General features: G+C 41.2%; 1 protein-coding gene across 2 annotated transcripts in view; it reads left to right on the top strand.

Annotated features, from left to right (window-relative positions):
• afap1 (actin filament associated protein 1) overlaps nucleotides 1-20,237 on the top strand; it is an 83,315-nt gene that overhangs the window by 27,717 nt on the left and 35,361 nt on the right. For both annotated transcript variants that reach the window (XM_078275616.1, XM_078275615.1), the window contains exons 4-6: nucleotides 17,109-17,217; nucleotides 17,392-17,603; nucleotides 18,146-18,325. In XM_078275616.1, coding sequence (XP_078131742.1) covers nucleotides 17,109-17,217; nucleotides 17,392-17,603; nucleotides 18,146-18,325 — 501 coding nt within the window. The remainder of the gene's footprint in view (nucleotides 1-17,108; nucleotides 17,218-17,391; nucleotides 17,604-18,145; nucleotides 18,326-20,237) is intronic.

Genomic DNA, 20,237 nt, shown 5'->3' with positions numbered 1-20,237 from the left:
AGGCTACACCACTGACCTGAGGTCAGCTTAGTCTTCTGAATCTAGCTAGGTCATGCAGATCTCCAGGGGTCCGCTATTTAATTACTAAATTCACTTCTGAGACTTTTTTATGCAATAAATCAACTATGTAGAGGTCAAATATGGGCCGTTTTACGAAACTTGATGGCTAATTGCAAATTTTGTGTGTCGCAGTTCAGCAGGAGCTCAGCAAGCGAACGTGACAGCGGCCGAATGCCGAGGCCCTGACGGAGCTCCAGGGCCTGCAGCTGGCCTCGATCTTTACCCATAGGATTGAAGGGACACCAGCTGCTAACGAAACCCCTCCTATTCACAAAAATGCATTAATTTGAAATCGGACACAAGCGTTAGCTTTGTAAGACCTTAGTGTAGCTGTTCTATAAGTGGTGTGACGAAATTCAAACTGTAATTATATTACAGTTATGCCAATGTGTGGCTAGCTAGCCTCGATCTTTAGCTACCCATAGGATTGAATGGACACTAGCAGCTAACGAAACCCCTCCTATTCACAAAAATGCATTAATTTGAAATCGGACACAAGCGTTAGCTTTGTAAGACCTTAGTGTAGCTGTTCTATAAGTGGTGTGACGAAATTCAAACTGTAATTAAAGCTGCAAGCAGTGTTGGACGGGCCCTCGCGCCTCTGCGCGCATTGGGGTTACTGGCGGACGCCGCTCCTTGCAACCGTGCATTTGCGCGGCACTCAGACACCGCAAATCGTCACCAATGAAAAGGGAACTCTGTGCTGACTTCAATGATACCTCACACAATAGTGTACAAGAAATGTCATTAGTTATTAAAGAGTGAGTGGCTTAAGAATATGGGGCGGGGCAAATCGTCACCAATGAAAAGGGAACTCTATGCTGAGTTCAACGATACCTCACACAAGACTTTACCTTAAATGGGTCACCAGTTATGAAAAGGGCCGTGGATTAAACATAGGGGGCGGGCCAAACCATGACCAATGACAAACAAACTCTCTGCTGACTTCATTGACACCTCACACAAGACTACATCAAACAGGTCATTAATTATGAAAAGGGGTGTGACTAATGCATAGGGGGTGGGTCAAACCATCACAATCAAAAAGGAACTGTCTGCTGAGTTCAATGATACCTCACACAAGACTCTACGCCATACAGTTCGTTAGCTATGAAAGGGGGTGTGGCTTACACATAGGGGGCGGGCAAAACCATGACCAATGACAAACTCTCTGCTGAGTTCAATGATACCTCACACAAGGGTCTACCTTAAACGATTAAAATGTTATGAAAGGGGGTGTGGCTTAAGCGTAGGGGGGCGGGCCAAACATCACCAATGAAGAAGGAACTCTGCTGAGTTCAATGACACCTCACACAAAACTCTACCTTAAACGGTTCAAATGTTATGAAAGGGGGCGTGGTCTTAGTAAGTGGGCGTGGTTAAAGTATAGGGGGCGGCTCAGTATCACCACACAAGTTTTATATAAATCCGATGAGGTTTGTCATATAAGGCGCATTTCCTGTTGCCAGCGGGGGGCACTATGACCAAAAATCAATTTTGGCCTGTAGATGTCCTCAGGCCTGGACCCTTGTCAATCGTGAGAAATTTCGGGCAGATACGACAACGTACACTCAAGTTACAACAACTTCTTTGTTCATCGCTAAACACTCAAAATGGCCGCCCTGCCACGCCCACACCGTTTGACAAAAAGTTTTTCTTTTAATAACTTTTCATCTTTAAGGTGTTGAGATGGTACAAAACAAATTTGAAGTCCATCGGATGAAATCTCTAGGAGGAGTTCGTTAAAGTACGACATGTGGAAATGGCCAAAATCGCAGTAATTGAATTTGAACTTTTAAATAAAAATGGCGGACTTCCGGTTGGGTTTAGGTATGGCTACAATGACGTTTTTTGTTTGTTTTGACATGCTTCATATGTGTAGCAAGTTTCATGAGTCTACGTTAAACGCACTGCAGGGGCTCAATTTTTTTTAACTTTGTAGGGAGAGCTAGTGAGCCATTTTTGTGTGCCTATTCCCGAAACCCTTAAAATACGTACATTTTCACCTTGATAGACTTGATGCAACCGCCAATTTTGGTGAGTTTTTGAATATGTTAAGCCCCTCAAAAGGCAATTAATTTGCCGTAATAATAATAATTCCTTCAGTTTCAATAGGGCCTTTGTCGCTGTCGGTGCTCGGGCTCAAATTTGCAATTAGCCATACATTTTCGTAAAACGGCCCATATTTGAGCTTTATATAGTTGATTTCTCGCATAAAAAAAGTCTCAGAAGTGAATTTAGTAACGAAACATTGCAGTGTCTGAAATATGAGACCTGCTCTCTCGTCTCTGTGTTTGTATGTGGTTCGCTCAAACCAATCAGGGCGCAGCTCATCTAAATATTCATGAGCATACCATATTTGGAAGAAAAACTCTTGTTACAAATAGGGCCATATTCACAGGGTAGTTAAGGGCCCATAAAATAGCATTCAGGCAATTTTCAGTCCAACCAATGTTACATACCCTTTTAGGAGACCTTAAGGAACAGTGTGAAATACCCGATATAATCATTCTATCACCCCTTTAAAAAATGAGTCTTTCATACGTAACATTTTAATTCTGCACTGTCGGTTTGAATTTGATATTTAAAGCTTTTAGCTCTGGTAAAAGACATCCTTTCATTCTGTTTTTCAGTCATATGCTGGCACATTCTCTTGTAAAGCGCTTGATAATCAATTATCAAATTGATGTTGATTCAATTCCTGTAAATCGACTGACAAAAACATAGTTTTAGCACTAACAAAATGACTTACTTTTACAAGTAATTTGAAGAAGAAAAAAATCTCATATTTGTAGTAGTATTATAATAAGGTATTGATGGATTTCAAATGATAATGATGGAGATCCGCCGTACATCAGTACAAGTAGCCAGTGTGTGCGTGTTCAAGAGTTTTTAAATGACCAAGACTGGTGGCTTTGCTCAGACACACACACTGTATAAGCTCCCAGAGAAGCAGGATCTTTACAAGTCAGTTTGATCCTCTCCACACCCCTCACCCCATAAATCACTTGATCTCAGGAAGAGGATCACTGCACCATTTTACAATGTGTTATATGCCACGCTTGAATACATACACACATGTATTTAAGCACACAAAAAACAAGGTCTGGCTCTAATTACATCATAATCACCACTAAGTGGGACAAAATCCCACTGAACTCCTGCAGGACTACAATAATCCCTTTCCCTCTTTCTGTCTCTTTTCATATCCAAGATTTATGCTACACTAATATTGCTCTTTCATCTTTGGCATGAAATACATTCCTGTCATCAACAAGTTTACTGCCTCAGCCACATGAACCGTTTCCATACAGCTGTCAAGTAGTTTGAACAAAAGTCCTGACAAATAAACTGTAAATTATGCGTGTTTCCATTCAGCTTTATTAAAGCAAACAAATGGACATCCAGATGGAGAATGGAGCTGCGTCACTGCATCACCCAGGAAAACAGCAAGCATTTTGCAAGGATTGATTAGTCAATGGAAAATTGTTGATTGATTGTTAGACAGCAATTTACTTTTCTTTAGTTTTCATACTTCATGCTGTCACAAGATGAAAACAAACAAGTAAATGAACATTGTAAGATGTTTAAATACACCAGCTAATGCCCATGCACCATTGATTGGTGTCTCGCTCATGGGAGTAGTGACATTTCACACACACAAACACACACACACACACACACCCCCCATTTGGGGGAATCAATTTTTGTAATTTTCCGAAACCAACAGCCTGACAAATCCAGTTTCCGACTTCTCTCTCAAGCTCTCTTCTTTCCGTTCTTCACTCCCTCTTCACACTTCTGTTACTTTTTCTATATATTTAAATGTATATATATATATATATATATATTAGAGATGCACCGATTACAACTTTCTAGGCCGATTCCGATTTTCTTTGAGTTTAGCCAGCCGATACCGATTTTAGCCGATTCCGATTTCATTTTTTCTAACCTCTTTACACACACACAAATATACTTTTCTTTAATAGAACATTTTGCACAGAACATAGAACATTTTTTGAACAGATAATGGATCACTATAAAATAGAACTATATAAAATTCACACACATCTAAAGTGCAATGTTAGAACCATTTCCTTCTTTTCAATTCCAATATCCAACTAAAGAAAATTTGATTTTGGTTTTTGGTGTCGTCCCTCCACGCCCTACTTTTTCCTTGCAGGTGTTGAATATTGCAAACTTGTTATCTTCTGCACACACGGTGAAGATTTTCCAAACAGCTGACATGTTGCAGGTTAATTCACGAGGTTCCCTACATGTGCGAGAATAGCGCGGACACACGCGACACACGGTGGAAAAGTTGAGAAAAAGGAAAAAGAGACTGTGCTGTCACGTCCGTGTGTGCGTGCGTCCTTGAAAACTGTAACTCGTATAACTTATGTTGTCCGTTAATTGTAGCGTTGACCGGCATGAAATCGGCATATGTCAGACTGACCTGCCGGTCATGGCTGAGCATGTGAAAACCGGCCAATTCTGTTTTTTTATATATATATATATATACTTGAAAATCTCATTTCAAAAGAAGTCAATATTGTATTTGGTTGTCTCCGTAAAGTTTGTCCTCAACACAACATTTCAGCTGTTGTGCGACCGCTTTCCACACACGCATTTGCAGTGATATGATACGGGCAATGAAATTTTCTGTTCACCTTAAAGGCGCGTGTTAAAACCTGGTGCTAATATGGCACCGGTGCCCAGTATCTACTGGACAGAATAGCAACGCGGATTTCGGTGCCTAATTACGGTGCCACCTAAGGCTACGTTCAGACTGCAGGCAAAAGTGGCCCAAATCTGTTTGGTTTTTTTTGGGGTCAAGTGACCAGGTCAGACTTCTTCAGAAGTAGTGTGAACACTCAAATCTTGCCCAGATCTGATTTTTTTCAAATCAGATTTAGACCACTTCCATATGTGGTCCTGAATCAGACCCAGGTCTGATTCCTCAATGCGGCCGCAGTGTGAACAACCAAGGCGGATTTGATGCGACTTTTACGTCAATCTACATCGACATTTGTCACAATTAAGCGCCAGCGGGAGTTAGCTCTAGACACAGACAGTAACTTAAAACTTGACTAGGCCTACAACATGGAGCAAGTCAATGGAGGGAGAGTGACTAGGCGTCTTGAGGAGAGGCGTTGACAGAGATAATCAAAAGTTGCCCTCGACATCCAAAAGTTTTGAATAAACTGTCTCTGTGAAGCTATTCATAACGCAGTCCCACCACTCCTGGCTTCGTCTCTGCATCCAAACAAAAAATCGGATCTGAGCAAAAAAATCTGAATTAAGCATTAAGACTTGCGGTGTGAACTAAATGTCTGCGCTGCTCTCTGATGCTGCAAAACAGATGTTAGAGGCAGCAGAAACATCGCTGCATGTCACACTAGTAAACACTAATAACACGTTACACTTGGCAGCAGGTAACGTTAGCCTACCATTAGCTACAGTAGTAACTGGATTACACAGGGTTAAAATGCTGACAGCTAAACGGTGTAAAAGTGTGACTGTATTTCACTGTAGAGGATTCCAACAGCGGGATGTACAACAGTCTGCCACTAAAGCTATGAGCTAAAAGACACAAACACAGCCGGCACTAAATGTTGCATTTACTTAAAACTGGTAAACCTTGTGTTGCATTCAAAGTTATTGTAAAATACCATTTTCTCATTTTTGTCTTTTAACAGCAATTTACTGGTGAAAGTTTACTATTGTCAAAATGTATTATTACATTTTTAATAATCATTTAAATTTCCCCCTTTTTTGTGCTGATCTGAAAATTGATCCGATCCGTGACTCAAAACCGTTATCCAATCTGTGAGTTTTGTGATCCGTTGTACCCCTATTTGAGAGGGATGGGAAATTATATTGCAAGCCATTATCTCATTGTTTCATTATTAAAATGTGTGGTATAGTTCCCAAAGAAATGAATTGCTCAAAATATAGGCAGTTTAAAACATGGCAACTAGGGGTGGGAATCCCCAGATGCCCCACAATACGATATTATGATAGTTATGTCACAATACGATTGCGATATTCTGCCATATATTGCAATTCATTACCTTTTTTCCAACTTCAAATTATGTCCCCAAACCAACACTTTGTCACATTTGTTTTGTCTAAAGAAAAAAAACGTCTGGTTTGTTCATCTCACTTCAATTTTCCATCTAGTGGACTGAAAAAGCAATTGATCTTATTATTATATTACCAAAAAGTTAAATTCTCATGTGCAATTTATATAATAAAATATTGATTCTTGGCATCCCTGTATCGATACAGTATTACCATGGAAAATATCGCGATACTATGCTGTATCGATTTCCCCCCCACCACTAATGGCAACCATATTGTCAATTTCGGCAACCAAAAGCTGATGCCTGGATGCCACCCTGGCAACCTTTTTAAAAAGTTAGCGTTGAGCCCTGTGCTTATTCTCATTTCTGATTCTATTCAAATCAAATTTGTTAATTATTTATATAACAAATGTAAGAAAAAAGGTGAAAACTTCTCAAAGTGACGTCTTTTAATTGCTTGCTTTGTCTGACCATCAAAATTCACCAAAATAATCCATTTACAGATATAAACCAGAGAAAAGAAGCAAATCCTCACATGTAGGAGGCTGCGTCCCGCGAATGTTTGGAAGTTTTTGCTAATTGTTTTAGCTCTAATGCTTTCTGCATTGCCAGTATTCCAGTCACATATGCATCCTATGGGCTGTGCGAGCTCCACCTCAGCGAGAACGTGGACCAGTCCTTTTGTTGGAACACAAATGATTTCCATCTGTGTTGATGTTGGAAACCAGTAACCCCCCCCCCCCAACCCCTTCCTCCTCTCCTCCCTCGTCTTCCCCCTAACAGACCCTCCCTCGCTTTGCAAGTCAACCAGGGTACAACAGTGTGTTCATGTGATGGATATACTGTATACACACTAGCCAGGTTGCCTTATCCGTAACAGTCTGGGTCCCATTTGGAATTCATTTCCTCCCCTTCTCATTTTGAATCAGACCCCCCCTCCCTCCTCCTCCCCAGCCCTTTCGAAGATAAATATGTGTCTCGGCTCAAGCTTTGTATTCAGATATAGCCAATACTGTACACACAAAGTCTAAATGAACTCTTATGTATTGTAAGGTATCACTAGTGGTTTGGAAGGATCTCTCTTCTTTGAACACATCTTCTCAAAGCATTTCTTACCCATCGCAAGTCATCGCCATGTTTGTGGCCGTAGACCAGCAGCTTTGTATTTGGAATAAATGTAGGCCTGCTGTATTTTGCCAAACCAAATGTTTTCTAGGAAAAAAGGAAAACGCATTGTATCAAGCAAATGTGTCACTGTGCTGTGTCAAGCTACAGATTGCATGCACAGCAAGAGTTGGCTCCCAATCACACAATTTCAGTTGAGTCAGTCCTCCTTTGGTCCTTCTTAACAAATGATTTGCCTTTGGGAGGAAGTTGCACTACATGTTTTGGTCTCCATTTGGGGCTGATGAATCTGTTTTTTTTAAAGATTATTTTTTGGGCTTTTCCGCCTTTATTTGACAGGACAGCTAGGTGAGAAAGGGGATAGTGAGGGGGAAGACATGCAGGAAATCGTCACAGGTTGGATTTGAACCCTGGACCTCTACGTCGAGGCTTAAACCTCTAAATATGTGCGCCTGCTCTACCCACTGAGCCAACCCGGCCACAATGTATCTGTTTTCATGTTTTACTTAATTCCTCAGTGGGGTTCCCCTACTTTGTGGCTTGGTCAACCACAGCAAACTATACAGTGACATCAGTACTATTGTGTCATTGATTTGAGACAGGAAATGAGGTTGTTTAACAGACCATATTGAAATGCATCACACTTTATCACTGGGGAAACCAAATAAGTGGCAAATTGGACATGATTAAGTCTTAACTGTGGTGAGCAGCGGGACTTTGCTAAGTGACACATGCCCACAGCATGGTTAATCCTTAGGACCAGCAGCCTTTCAGCCTACTTATACTAACACTCTTTGGAAAAAGTCCCCGCTGAGAAACTGGTCCACGAATGGAAAACCTATTTCACAACTTTTTCCTCCACTCAAGTGCTTTTGAAGGCTTTTTACAATGCCAAGATTTTTTTCCTGACACATGATGTGATCGCAGTGACTTAATAAAGCACTGGGGGAAAATTGTAAGTATTTCTACAGTCTGGTAGAGAACTAGTGCAGTTTGCTGTTGAACCGAATGTAATCTATGCGGTGGTTGATCGGTGTTATTCTTGCTCTATAATGAAATACTGATTTATGAGAAAGATCATTCAATCTACAAAGATAAAAGTTAATTTTTTAGATCTTGCTGTCTGATGTTAGTGTTTCAGGTCAGTGTGTTCTGAGTGACGATGTTTGCTTTCTGAGTGAGACGTGTTGCCAGGGTTTTGGTCCAACGAGCTGATTTTGAGACATGTATGAAGTGTTTTGGTGGTTGGAGTGAGTTTTGGAGGTGAGATTAACTGTTTGGCCAAGATGCATGTTGGTAATGCGGACTGTTAGCCTGACAAGCCAGACCCACATCAAGATGTTGGGTCTGGGAACTCCCCATTGGCAGGGCTCAATCCAAGGGGCGGGATAAACGGTTGTCTTTCAAATTCCCTCTGCACTCATAGCCAACCAGAGCAATGCTAGTTGATAGATTAAACTTTTGCCGTATCCGGTCTGCAAAACTCCGAACACATCTTCCTTTTTTTAGAATGACTTCAGTGCTTAACTCCAAGTCTTCCAGAGTCGCGGCCAAAGCCGGTTTGAAAGACCGCTGTTCGCCAGCAGCAGCCATCTTCTTTGTTTTCAAGTAGCAGGAAATTCACACGGAACCGTCCTTGTGCCGTACTTATGTCAAGCCCACCCACCGACTCTATACACGATGTGATTGGCCTGACCAGAATTTGTTTTTCCAGCTCGCAAGCCAACGGAGAGTTGCTAGATGACCCTAGCTGCAAATTACATGGGCTGCCGCTAGGGTGCGTCTAGATTTCCAGGCTGTATGAAGAGTTTTGAAAAAGTGGCTTTAGTATTACCTGATGCTTGTTAGCAATCGGAAAACCAACTGCACTATGCAAATGTGAGGGATAATTTTATTCTTTAAGGAATCACAATGTGTAGTCTGGAACAATGATGTAGAGTTCTGTAGTGTTTGCCACTCCCACAAAATATGATCAGTCACATTTCCATTAAGTTCCGCTGTAGGATGGCTGTGTGTGTGTGTGTGTGTGTGTGTGTGTGTGTGTGTGTGTGTGTGTGTGTGTGTGTGTGTGTGTGTGTGTGTGTGTGTGTGTGTGTGTGTGTGTGTGTGTGTGTGTGTGTGTCCCAGCTCCTGCTGACCCATATTTACACCTCATTGTGAGGTCAGAGAAATGCAGGAAATGCCCGACCCAGTCTCACTTCCCAGGTTTTTTTTTTTCAGTATAGCCTGCACATCCACCAGCACTCTGGTGAATGCACCTGTCCCGCAAAATGCACACAAAAACACACTTAACGTGCCAGCCTGAGGCAGGAAGGAAGGAAAATGATGGAGGGGAAGTGAAGAATGGAGTTGAAAATGAGAGCTGTGAGAACGGTTTCGTCGGCGGTAACACTAGCATGGGTGGTTCATGTACAAACATAGAGGTGGAACACTTAGATGTGAGTCCTGCAGAGAGGGGATATTTTTTAATATATATTTTGTGTGTGTTAGCATTAGCCTACCTCTAGTTTGTCTTTTGTTTTCTTGTTTGTTCCCATTCTAGTGCTGTCTCTGTTTGAATGTTTTTGAATACATAGGCTAGTATGTCAGTTTGTACGGTGTTAAATATGGGTCTTATGTAAAAAGTGCGTGTTGGCTAATCAGATGACATCCAGGTTGAGTTCCTCTCCCGCACAATGTAGCTTTCAGTAGTGCTGCTGGACAGCTGCCACTGTTGTAACCACATGCTTTGGTTTGTTACACATATTCCAACTATTAGGATTGATAAACAGTTGGTGTCCTGGTACGTCTAAATGTTGGTGTATGATTAGCCGACATCATGCAATTGCTTTTGTTTCTTGTGAAGACTAACTTGGACATTCATTTAAAATGAATGAAATGAACTTAAGTGACCAGAATATACCATGGAAACGTTTGCTCTTTGTGCTTTCATCTTCTTCTGCAGTCTGGCATTCATTTATAACTCATTGTTTTAGCTTGACCTCATGCTTAAGCTTCGAAGAATGTATGGGGGAAAGGGGTGCCTGCATATCTGTCCACATTTTGTCCCATCTGCCCTTTCTATGCTTTGCTGTTTTACGACAGAGTTCGTAACATTTGACAAGGATCATACATAAGGGATAAAGTAAAGTGAGCCAGTAGAGATGTATTCTAGGCCGATTCCGATTTTTCATTGAGTTTGAACTGCCGATACCTTGAAACAGACTTTGAAAATGGCCGTAACCTCCGCTCCTCTGACGCAAACCACCACTCAGGACCACGCACCGTACCTGAGGTGACAGAGCTTTCACCATTGCAGCCCCCTCCCTCTGGAACTCCCTACCCATACACATCCGTGACTGTACTGACCTGGACACATTCAAAACACTAATCAAAACACACCTATTCAGATTAGCTTTCCACATACAATAGTCTTACATTTCTCACCTGATAGTTACTGATTTTATTGTTTTTAATTGCTTTGTATATGCTTGTTTTATGTGTTGCTTTTATTGTTTATCTGTATTAATGTGATATATGTGCTGGTTTTTACTGTAAAGTGTCTTTGAGTACCATGAAAAGCGCTGTATAAATAAAATGTATTATTATTATTATTATTATTATTATTATTATTATTTATTGTTATTATTATTACAAGCTCCCAGAATGTGTAGAACTGTGAAGCAGGCAAGAGCGTAGGTCTCAGCGAAATAAAGCTTTGAGCAAATCCTTTTCTTAGGGGAACTGAAGGTCCAGACAACATTCATTTCTTTATAGTGATCACAGGTGATCATAATCAGTGATGATTATATCGACATTTTGAGAAAAAAAGTCATATATACCGCTTACTGGCCACTCCTCAAATCATACTGGGATATAGATTTTAGGCCGTATCGCCCAGCTCTACCTTACAGCTCTATATTACAACTATTTTTTAAAATACATCACAAATCCCCCCCGGTGACGTCACTCACTAATATATAATACTGACCAGTTAGGAGTCAAACTGGTTTTATTCAGCATTGTTCCATTGTTTGCCTTCAAATCAAATGTAAAATTTCTGTTAGGATTTGCAGCAATAACATACAGTATGTGCTTCCACATTGGGTAATTTGCCAAGAATCATTGGAAATGCAGTTTCCCCCTTCCAAAGCCTCTCCTAAGGGAGTGGCTTTCCTGTGTCCACTCAGTTTATCCATTCCAACGTACCATTGGCACTGTGTCAGATACATTTATTCAGGTCCAGTCCTCCTACGCAGGGCAAAAATTGATACTTGGCATACATGTTTGGATGTGAGTTTCAGGCCAAGGGCAGGAGCAGCAGACATACCTCCCACTCAAAGTAGTCCAAACCAAGGTCAGGACTCCTTTATAACTACATAATTACACATTATGACGTGGAGTTCTGGCATTTCTGATATGCATCCATGCACATGACCTGTACATATTCTGTTCATATGGTTGGAGCAGTGCTTCCTCTAGAAATCTATTCTTGTCAAGGATCAACAGCATTCAGACCATGACGGCAGATGGAAACCTCCTTGAAACTCTAAATGTAATTACTTGAACTGGGTTAGGAGTTTACTTGCATTTTTATTTATACATTTTTCTTTTACTTTACAACTTTGGCGAGAATAATTCTCAAAAAAACTCAAGAAGGCAGATACAAGTAGCACATAAACTATTCAATGTCTGCATGTAATCAAATGAATACGTAACAATGCACACTTAAACATTCTTCCATTCATCCAGTTATTTGTGTCAAGAACATTTTTACAGCAGGGCCAGTTGTACTTCACTGCCAAGTTGGTAAAAGTGTGGAAAATGTTATATATCTGGACAAAGTCCTGGACTATCATTTGAAATTTTCTGAAAATACCAACTAGTTTTTGATAAAGCATTTCACATCATCGTCTTTGGGTAATTGACGACTTTGGAGTGAGTCTGGATATCTTGGATATCGTTTCCAAAACTCTGATTCACACTGATTGTGTGTGATAGCATTTTATTTGGCATCATGGTTTGTTCAACTGAACTGAAGTCTAAGGACTGGCTTGTTAAAGCAACACTAGAGAACTTTTCCTGCTTCGGTCCCCCTACAGGTTGAAAGCGGAATTGTCCATTACATTACATTATGCAAGTTTGCCAGATCAGGTAGTGGATCTGTAGTTCGGATGAACTGGACAATGTAATGTAATGGACAATTCCGCTTCCAACCTGTAGGGGGACCGAAGCGGGAAAAGTTCTCGTTGGCATGGCCATCAAAATAATTGGGAAACCTTGGACAAATCTGAGTGACTTGTATCCTGTTAGGACTAGGGATGCTAGTTTAGAGTTTTCTTCTGACCGATCGCCGACCCTCCTCAACCGGTCATTATTTGTTAACCGACAAGCAGGCAGCGGAGTCCCAGTTCTGCTCTAAATGTACTTTAAAATGGAAAATTTTCAATCTTTTAAGGCTCAAGTGGTATCTGAGACTCCGTTGGTAACTCAGTTCACATCCACAGTACATGCAGATAATTTTATTCTTGTGGAGAGAACCATCTGGAAGGGCTTTGAAACTCAACTTGCCATTCAAAAGACGCTTTTCTTTATCCATTTCTGCTCAAGGAGGTTTGTTTATTTGTTGGGGGGGTCTTGAGCTGCTTTTTAATGATCATTGATTTAGTTAAAATGTAAGTTTTTTTTCAGGATCAGGTTTAACCTCTGAAGCCGTACAGGGTGCAGCCTTGTCTCTTATTTCAAAGCAAAAGAAGTCAGCTAAAAATCTTTCTTCACATTATTGTAATGTATTTTATGTTTAGGTTTCAGACCAAATGCTAAAGTGACACATCGTAAAATGAAGTGCAGCACATTATCCAACAAACCAACTAGGAAGCTAAACGACAATGGAATGTAAGGAATCACAATATTCATTTTCTAACATAGTATCCTCATCCTCTTAACTTTTTCAGGTCCGGTAGAACCGAAGATGGAGAGGATTTTATCATATTTGGGGTCAAAGTTCAATTTAGTTGAACTTAAATGCTAAACCTGGGGGGAGAGAGCTCTGTCTCACAAGGATAATTAAAGTTCCATCTAATCTAATCTCATTTGACTGGTTTGTGAAGGATGACTGCTGAGCCCCTACCAGATCTGTACTGGATAGGATACTGCTATATGAAGACAGTCAACAGATGTTTTAGAGATCTGCAGAGCATATGAAGCTGATCTGAGAAATACTGACCTTTTGCGTATGCGCGTTTTGTGCAGTTTGTGTTTATGGTCAACACAGATGCATTGTAACTGCGGTGAACGGTTTCACTGTGTTGCAGCGTCATTGATCCGCAGATCCCCAAGTGATAGGGCCGACCTGTTGTTTCAGGGAAAGCAAAGGGAAAAGTCTGACTGTGTGTTTAAAGGCATCTGTATACACAAGTGCGTGCATGCACCCCAGTGCCTCTAAGCTCTGAGTCATTAAATAGCAGAGCAATGGGATCACATTCTCTGAAGTGTAATGTATTCTGCGGCACACAGGGAAAAATGCTTACCCAAACAATCGGCTTCTGCTAAATTATTAATGGTGTTGTTGCTTAAAGTCTTGGAAAGGAAGTCATTGTGATGTGAGAGATGAAGCTGCAGACCTCATATCAACAACAGTCCTCCACCAACACAAACACGTCTACTTTAACATCCACTTCTAAAACCTGATATTGTGCCGTACTTTCTGACAGCTTTCATTCTTTTCTGCCATTCTTTCCCTCTGTCTTTCTCTCCTGGGGATTTTTTTTCTTTTTAGGGCTGGGGTAGGGAGGAGAACGCTGGCGGCGCTGGAGTTTAGCAGGGCAGCATATCCCTGCCAAGAAATGAGTTCACCGAAGCGCTCTTTCCCCCAAAGGAGATGCAATAAGGTTTCTGCTAAGGGCCTGGCCTGCCACTCGACTTCTAGAAAACAGAGAAATGGGTGGGATGCATTAATGGAGGAGAGGGGATGTATTGACAGGACAAGAAAAAGAATAAACTTAACTTTGCATAGGACACAGTGAAACAAGAATGCCTTAGATGACAATTTAGTTTGGCTAACTATGTTAAGTCTTGACAATTTAAAGACAAATTTTAAAGCTGGAGTTAACACACAGGGCCAGTTGCCACAGTAACCACTACACTATTACTTTGATTACCTTTGTACGTTTATAAGGTGTCTTTTTATCAGAAATAATTACCTGACTTTTCAAATCTTTTCACATCTTCAGTTTACTTTCCACCCCCACATCCTGTTATCACAGTTAATGTACAATACTAAACTATATTCTACACGTAAGCTTCTCTTCACAACAAATGCTTTCTTCAAGGGCTGTGAAGGTCATTTCTCACAAATGTCCATGTAAAGACAAATATAAAACCGTTTGTATGTTTACGATTTACTAGGGGTGTGATGAAACACTCAGCTCAGAGGAGCTGCTCATCATCAGAGGAGACGAGATTTTAACACTATTTTAAAGAAAACTTCAATGACGAAATATGACTGGAAATGACTGGTCTTTTATTCAATCGAAAAAATGTCCGTGCAAAATTGTCTGAAAAAGTGGCAAAAACATCAGAAAGTGCCGAAAACATCGTAAAAAGCGCCAAAAACTTTAGAAAAATTGGCAAAACATTGAGTAAAGCGTCCAAAATGTTAAAACAAAGTGCCTAAAGCACTGAAAAAAGTGCATAAATGTAAAAAACAAACAAACAAAAAAAACACTAAAAACTTTGGAAAAAGCGACAAAAACTAGGTGGGCCTAAATTTATTGTGAACCTAAATTGAAATGTGGGCCGTATCAAAACCCGCAAGGGGCCGGATTTGGCCCTCGGGCCCTGAGTTTGACACATGTGCCTTAGCAGTTTGATGTGTGTAGAGGTCTGTGTGGTTATACTGTAGCGCCTGGTAATCTCCCCAGTTTTTTATATTTGGGGTTGATGAGTACCAAAGCTCCAATTACTGAAAATGGTATTCAGGACAGCCTCTACAGTGGCCTTGAAGGCTTCCCATACAGTAGACCGAGACGGTGCTTGTTGGTGTTAACAATGAGGGTTGCAGGGTAAGTCACTCCAATTCTGACTTCATGGAGCAGTTTCTAGGTCGTTGTACTGGGCGACCAAGAATCGCTTACCTTAGTTCTTTTTTTCTTAGCAGCGGCTCTAATAATGCCCTGTTTATCTCTTTTTTGAGAAAAAGTCACATTTTCTTTAACTAAGTAGCAACATAATGATTCATGATATTTAGACTAAAACTAATTTAATGTATTCTGTTTATTGATCCCCAGTGGGGAAATTACAATTTACAGGTTTTTTTTGGTTAGAAATCACTACACACAGGCCTGAAATACACACACACGCTCAGGACCTATTCATGCACAAATGGAGAGATGTCAGAGTGAGTGGGCTGCCAGTGCTAGACCAGCGCCCTGAGCAGTTGGGGGGGGGGTGTACGGTGCCTTGCTCAAGAGCACCTGGCAGTGCCCAGGAGGTGAACTGGCATAGAGAAAGTGTAGACATCATCAGTTAAAAAAGATGCAGTGAAGGATGGAGGACTGACGGACTCACAGGCTCTTATTTCCAATCAGATTCCCATTCCATCATTCCCATCACATTTATCAACTGCCCACTCAAAGCTATCCTAGATGCATGCTACATCTAGCATTTTTCCAAAGAATAACCAAATAATAATGAAATACCAAATGGAAATGTAACTGAATTCTAACATTCAGAATAGCATTCTAGGCCAAAAGGGATGTAGCAATAAGAAAATCACAGTCAATCTCAAGTGTAGTCTCTAATTTGGTGCTTTTTTTGCGAAGTGCTAGTTCAAACTAAATTCAATAGTTCCATAATTATGGCAGAATGACTGTAATGTTGGACTGACACATACTTTCTACGCTTAGAAGAAGTTAGCCATTGAGGCTGCACGTCAGCCAAACCCATTTATGAGTGTTCCATGTTGTTCCAGCAGTGGATGCTGACATCACTGCTGCGCTGACGCCTGATTGGGTCAGCTGTAACCAATGGCCCATAGCACATAGAGTTTCATAACAGCTATGGAGTTTCTCCCCTTATTAATGGCTTGGCAGTGGAAAATCAGTGATGCCACCAGTAAATAAAATAAAAAGAGAAATCAAATGGGTTTTCCATTAGAGGAAAAAAAAAAGTCTGCAGCCATCACAGCTTGTTCATGGTCCTTGCAGAGAGACTTAGAGTATGGCCTCATAAGGTCTTAACAGTTTTACATTCCATGCACTTTGAGCTTGTCTGGTACTGGATGGACTTATTAGAATGAGGCTCCAGAAGAAATATTGCTTTAATGGTCCATGCTACACACCACTGAGCTGCTGTAAGCTGTGATTTAAGAGCAATATTTTATGTTAATTTACATCCATAAAAAATCCTTATTTCCACTGGTCTGCTGGAACGTCACATCACACATTGTCTTTCTTGGGACAAACCCAATCACAAAATCAATGACAAACACTGTGGGTCCTTTTGCACGGAAGACATTGTAATATATCAAAGTAGGAAAAGCATGGGTGCAAAAAATACAATCGATCTTCAGTTTCAGGGTCCTGGTATCTTTTATGCCGACTCGCTGTCACAGCTAAATAAAGTGGGGATATACAGTATTGCTTTAGTCTGTTTGCTGTGGTCTGTCGGTTTGTATAGTAAATAAAATATATGATTTCTTCAAATGTTAGTTCTTTGCTGGTGTAATGTTGTGTGGGAGTCCCAGTTCAAACACACACGAAGGAGTTAAAGTGTTAGTTAAAATGTAAATGATGAGAGCTGTTTTCATTTGATATGCTTTGAACCTGTCACTAGTGGAAGTTTGTGTTCTTTCTGCAGCCTCCAAACAGCGCCCCCCCCCCTCTGCCCAGCTCCTCTCTACCAGAAGGCTACTATGAGGAAGCAGTTCCTTTAAGTCCTGGAAAGGCTCCTGAATACATTACTGCCAGTGAGTGGCAGGACTCATTTGCAATTCATATCACTTATATAATGCATTTACTCATAGCCATACATACAGACAGACAGTAGCTAATGGACACGCTGCTGAAAAGAAATGTGTAGCTTTTTAAGTTCAATTGTCATTTAATGATAGAAAATTCTGCCTTGTTTACCTCCCTCTCAGACTATGACTCGGACGCCATGAGCAGCTCCTACGAGTCGTATGACGAGGAAGAGGAGGATGGGAAGGGCCAGAAGATGCGTCACCAGTGGCCGTCTGCAGAGGCGTCCATGGATCTGGTGAAGGACGCTCGGATCTGTGCATTCCTTCTGCGCAAAAAGCGCTTTGGCCAGTGGACCAAGCTCCTGTGTGTCATCAAAGATAACAAACTGCTGGTGAGGGACACTAATGTACATGTTCGCACAGCAAGGCACACTTTAAAGGGTTCCCACAGAAGATCTATGCACATACTTGCATGCAGCATGTGTGAAAATGTTGAAATAAAAGTTCTTAGTCTAATAATGACTAGGGTGTGGAATGTCCCGGCGGTGTTTCTCTGACAATTCGGACAGCGGCAGTGTCCACGGTGTCTCAAAGCTTAGCTAGTCTACTCTGTGTCTTTGGCTGCAGACTGTTGAATGTCTCGCTGTTGGAATCCTTTCCAGTAAAATACAGACACGTTAGAGCGTTTAGCTGTCAACATTTTAACCGTGTTTAAGCCAGCTTCTAGCTAACTGTACCTGCTGCCAAGTGTAATATTAACTAGCCTCACATGCAGCGATTCGGGCATTTAAAGCCAAAATATGTGTTGTCATTCAGTCCTGTAGATAACGGTCGTTAGGTACCGGTTTTCAGTAGCCAACCCTACCTGAGAAAACTTTACAGCAACAACGTTTGGCTCATCCAGTTTAACCTGACCCCTTTTCTCTCCCTCCAGTGTTACAAGTCGTCCAAAGACCACACCCCCCAGATGGAGCTGACCCTGTCAGGGTGCAGCATCACTCACATCCCAAAAGACGGCAAGAAGAAGAGGCACGAACTGAAGATCGTCCACCAGGGGGCAGACGCACTGGTGCTAGCTGTTCAGAGCAAAGAACAGGCAGAGGAGTGGCTCAAGGTAACACAATAAACCCTCAAACTACTCTTACAGCAGATTGCATTAATATGCAGAATAAGAGCAGTCTGAGATGTGGCTCCACCAAATTAAGTCATTTAAATTCTACTAACACCACTGTCCATGGGTTATGCTTAATGAAAACGTGTTTGGATCACTTGTCAAAACAATCTGCCCTCATGGTCCACTTGCTTCTTCTGGATCTTTCACCCAGATCACCTGGTCTTCATCAGCAGATAAATGTTTCACAGCCATCATGGATGCGATGTAAACATGTACAGATTTGTGACTACTGAACAATCTTCACTTGCTGATGAAGACCATGTGATACTGTATGGTCAGCAGCCCCAGGACAAACAATAAGTGGCCCTTGAGTGGAGTCGGTTTTGTCAAGTTCTCCAATTATTTTTAAGTTAACCATTAAGACCCATTTGACCAAAGAGAGTGGTATTAAAGAGTAATGTAACCCTATATGGGAAATGTGCGTTGTCAATTTTGTCCACTAAAAGTTCTGTTTTTGCCATTGACAGGCTCAGATTATTATTCTAAGTGTCTGAAAACATTACGGAAAGGATCCCTACAGAGAGAGACCTTTTTAAAACCTCTTTAAGACATTTCTGTTTAACCAGAAACAGAAACATTTAACCTTTTATATGTGTATAGAGCCAACATATTTTCACATGTAAATCGGTAAACTATGTGTTTATTTCAACCAAAGGTGGAATTTGTAGGCAACTGTCAGTGACAAACTGTAAAGTCATATCTTATATTCTTGTCGATGTACTCAAAGTTAATATTAGAGCTAGCCTGAGCTAACATGGCTATTGTTAGCCTTGCTACCGTATGGCTTATGCCCACAGACTGTGCTTATGCCACAAACCATTTAACATTACTCATTTAAAGTAGCCTTATGGTATATTAAATAACCTTATGCCTAGGCCTGTCACGATAGTCAATAAATCAATTAATCGCACAATAAAAAAAATTAGCTCGTTCATCCATTTGCATGCTTGTTTGTTTTCCTTGTGTGTCTCTCTCTCTCTACCAAAGAGACTGGAGGACCACTCTCGGTTCCTTAGCGTAACGAGGAGTGAACCCTCTTGTTAGTCGCATGGTCTTTGTGTGGGCGGGACTCCTGGCGGAGAGAGAGAGAGAGACAGAAACGCTAGTTGAGAGTTGGAGCACGGTTTCCCGCAGCACTTTGCAGTTAAGGCGCCGTCAAGTATATGAGCGATATCCGCCGTGTTACTCGGCGTCCCGTTTTCTCCCTTTCATTCCAAAGCACACAGTTGACAACCTACCGGTGGAGACAGGCTCGGACATACACGCCGCTGTGGATTTGTCAGTCTCGCAAGCGGTTTCAGGAAAGTGGCTGCATGTCTCCGACAATGCACAGAACGTTAACGGTACAAGCCTACAGCTGTCCGTGGACACGGAGTGCGGAAAGTGTGTCAGAGTTGCGACAATATTATCGTTTATCGCAATAATTTCTGGGACAATTTATTGTCCAGCAAAATTTGTTATCGTGACAGGCCTACTTATGCCATGCGTATGCCTGGTTAACGTTACGCGATGTGGAGTTTTATATGATGGAATGTGTGATCGTGTTCTACTATTAAACATGCCAAAAGTAATACGTTTTATTGTAGTGTATAGTTTGACTTTGCTCTAAAGTTGTTGGCTTTGTATCTCTGCTATGGATTAGTCAGACTAGCTAAGGCAGCTCTAATATTAATTTAGCGTTCATCGGTAATGATGATATATGAAATTACTTTACTGTCATTTTAAAAGCATCGCTCATGTCCCAGCACCAGAACGGATGAGAGAAACGCATACATCTGGTTAACGTTAGTTGGCTTTATATTTCTGTTATTGATTAGTTATACCGGCTACGGCACTGAGGCTGGCAATAGCC

This window comes from Sander vitreus, chromosome 19 (assembly GCF_031162955.1).
Source record: "Sander vitreus isolate 19-12246 chromosome 19, sanVit1, whole genome shotgun sequence".
In the NCBI taxonomy this organism is placed as follows: Eukaryota; Metazoa; Chordata; class Actinopteri; order Perciformes; family Percidae; genus Sander; species Sander vitreus.
This window is presented reverse-complemented; position numbering and strand designations above follow the sequence as displayed.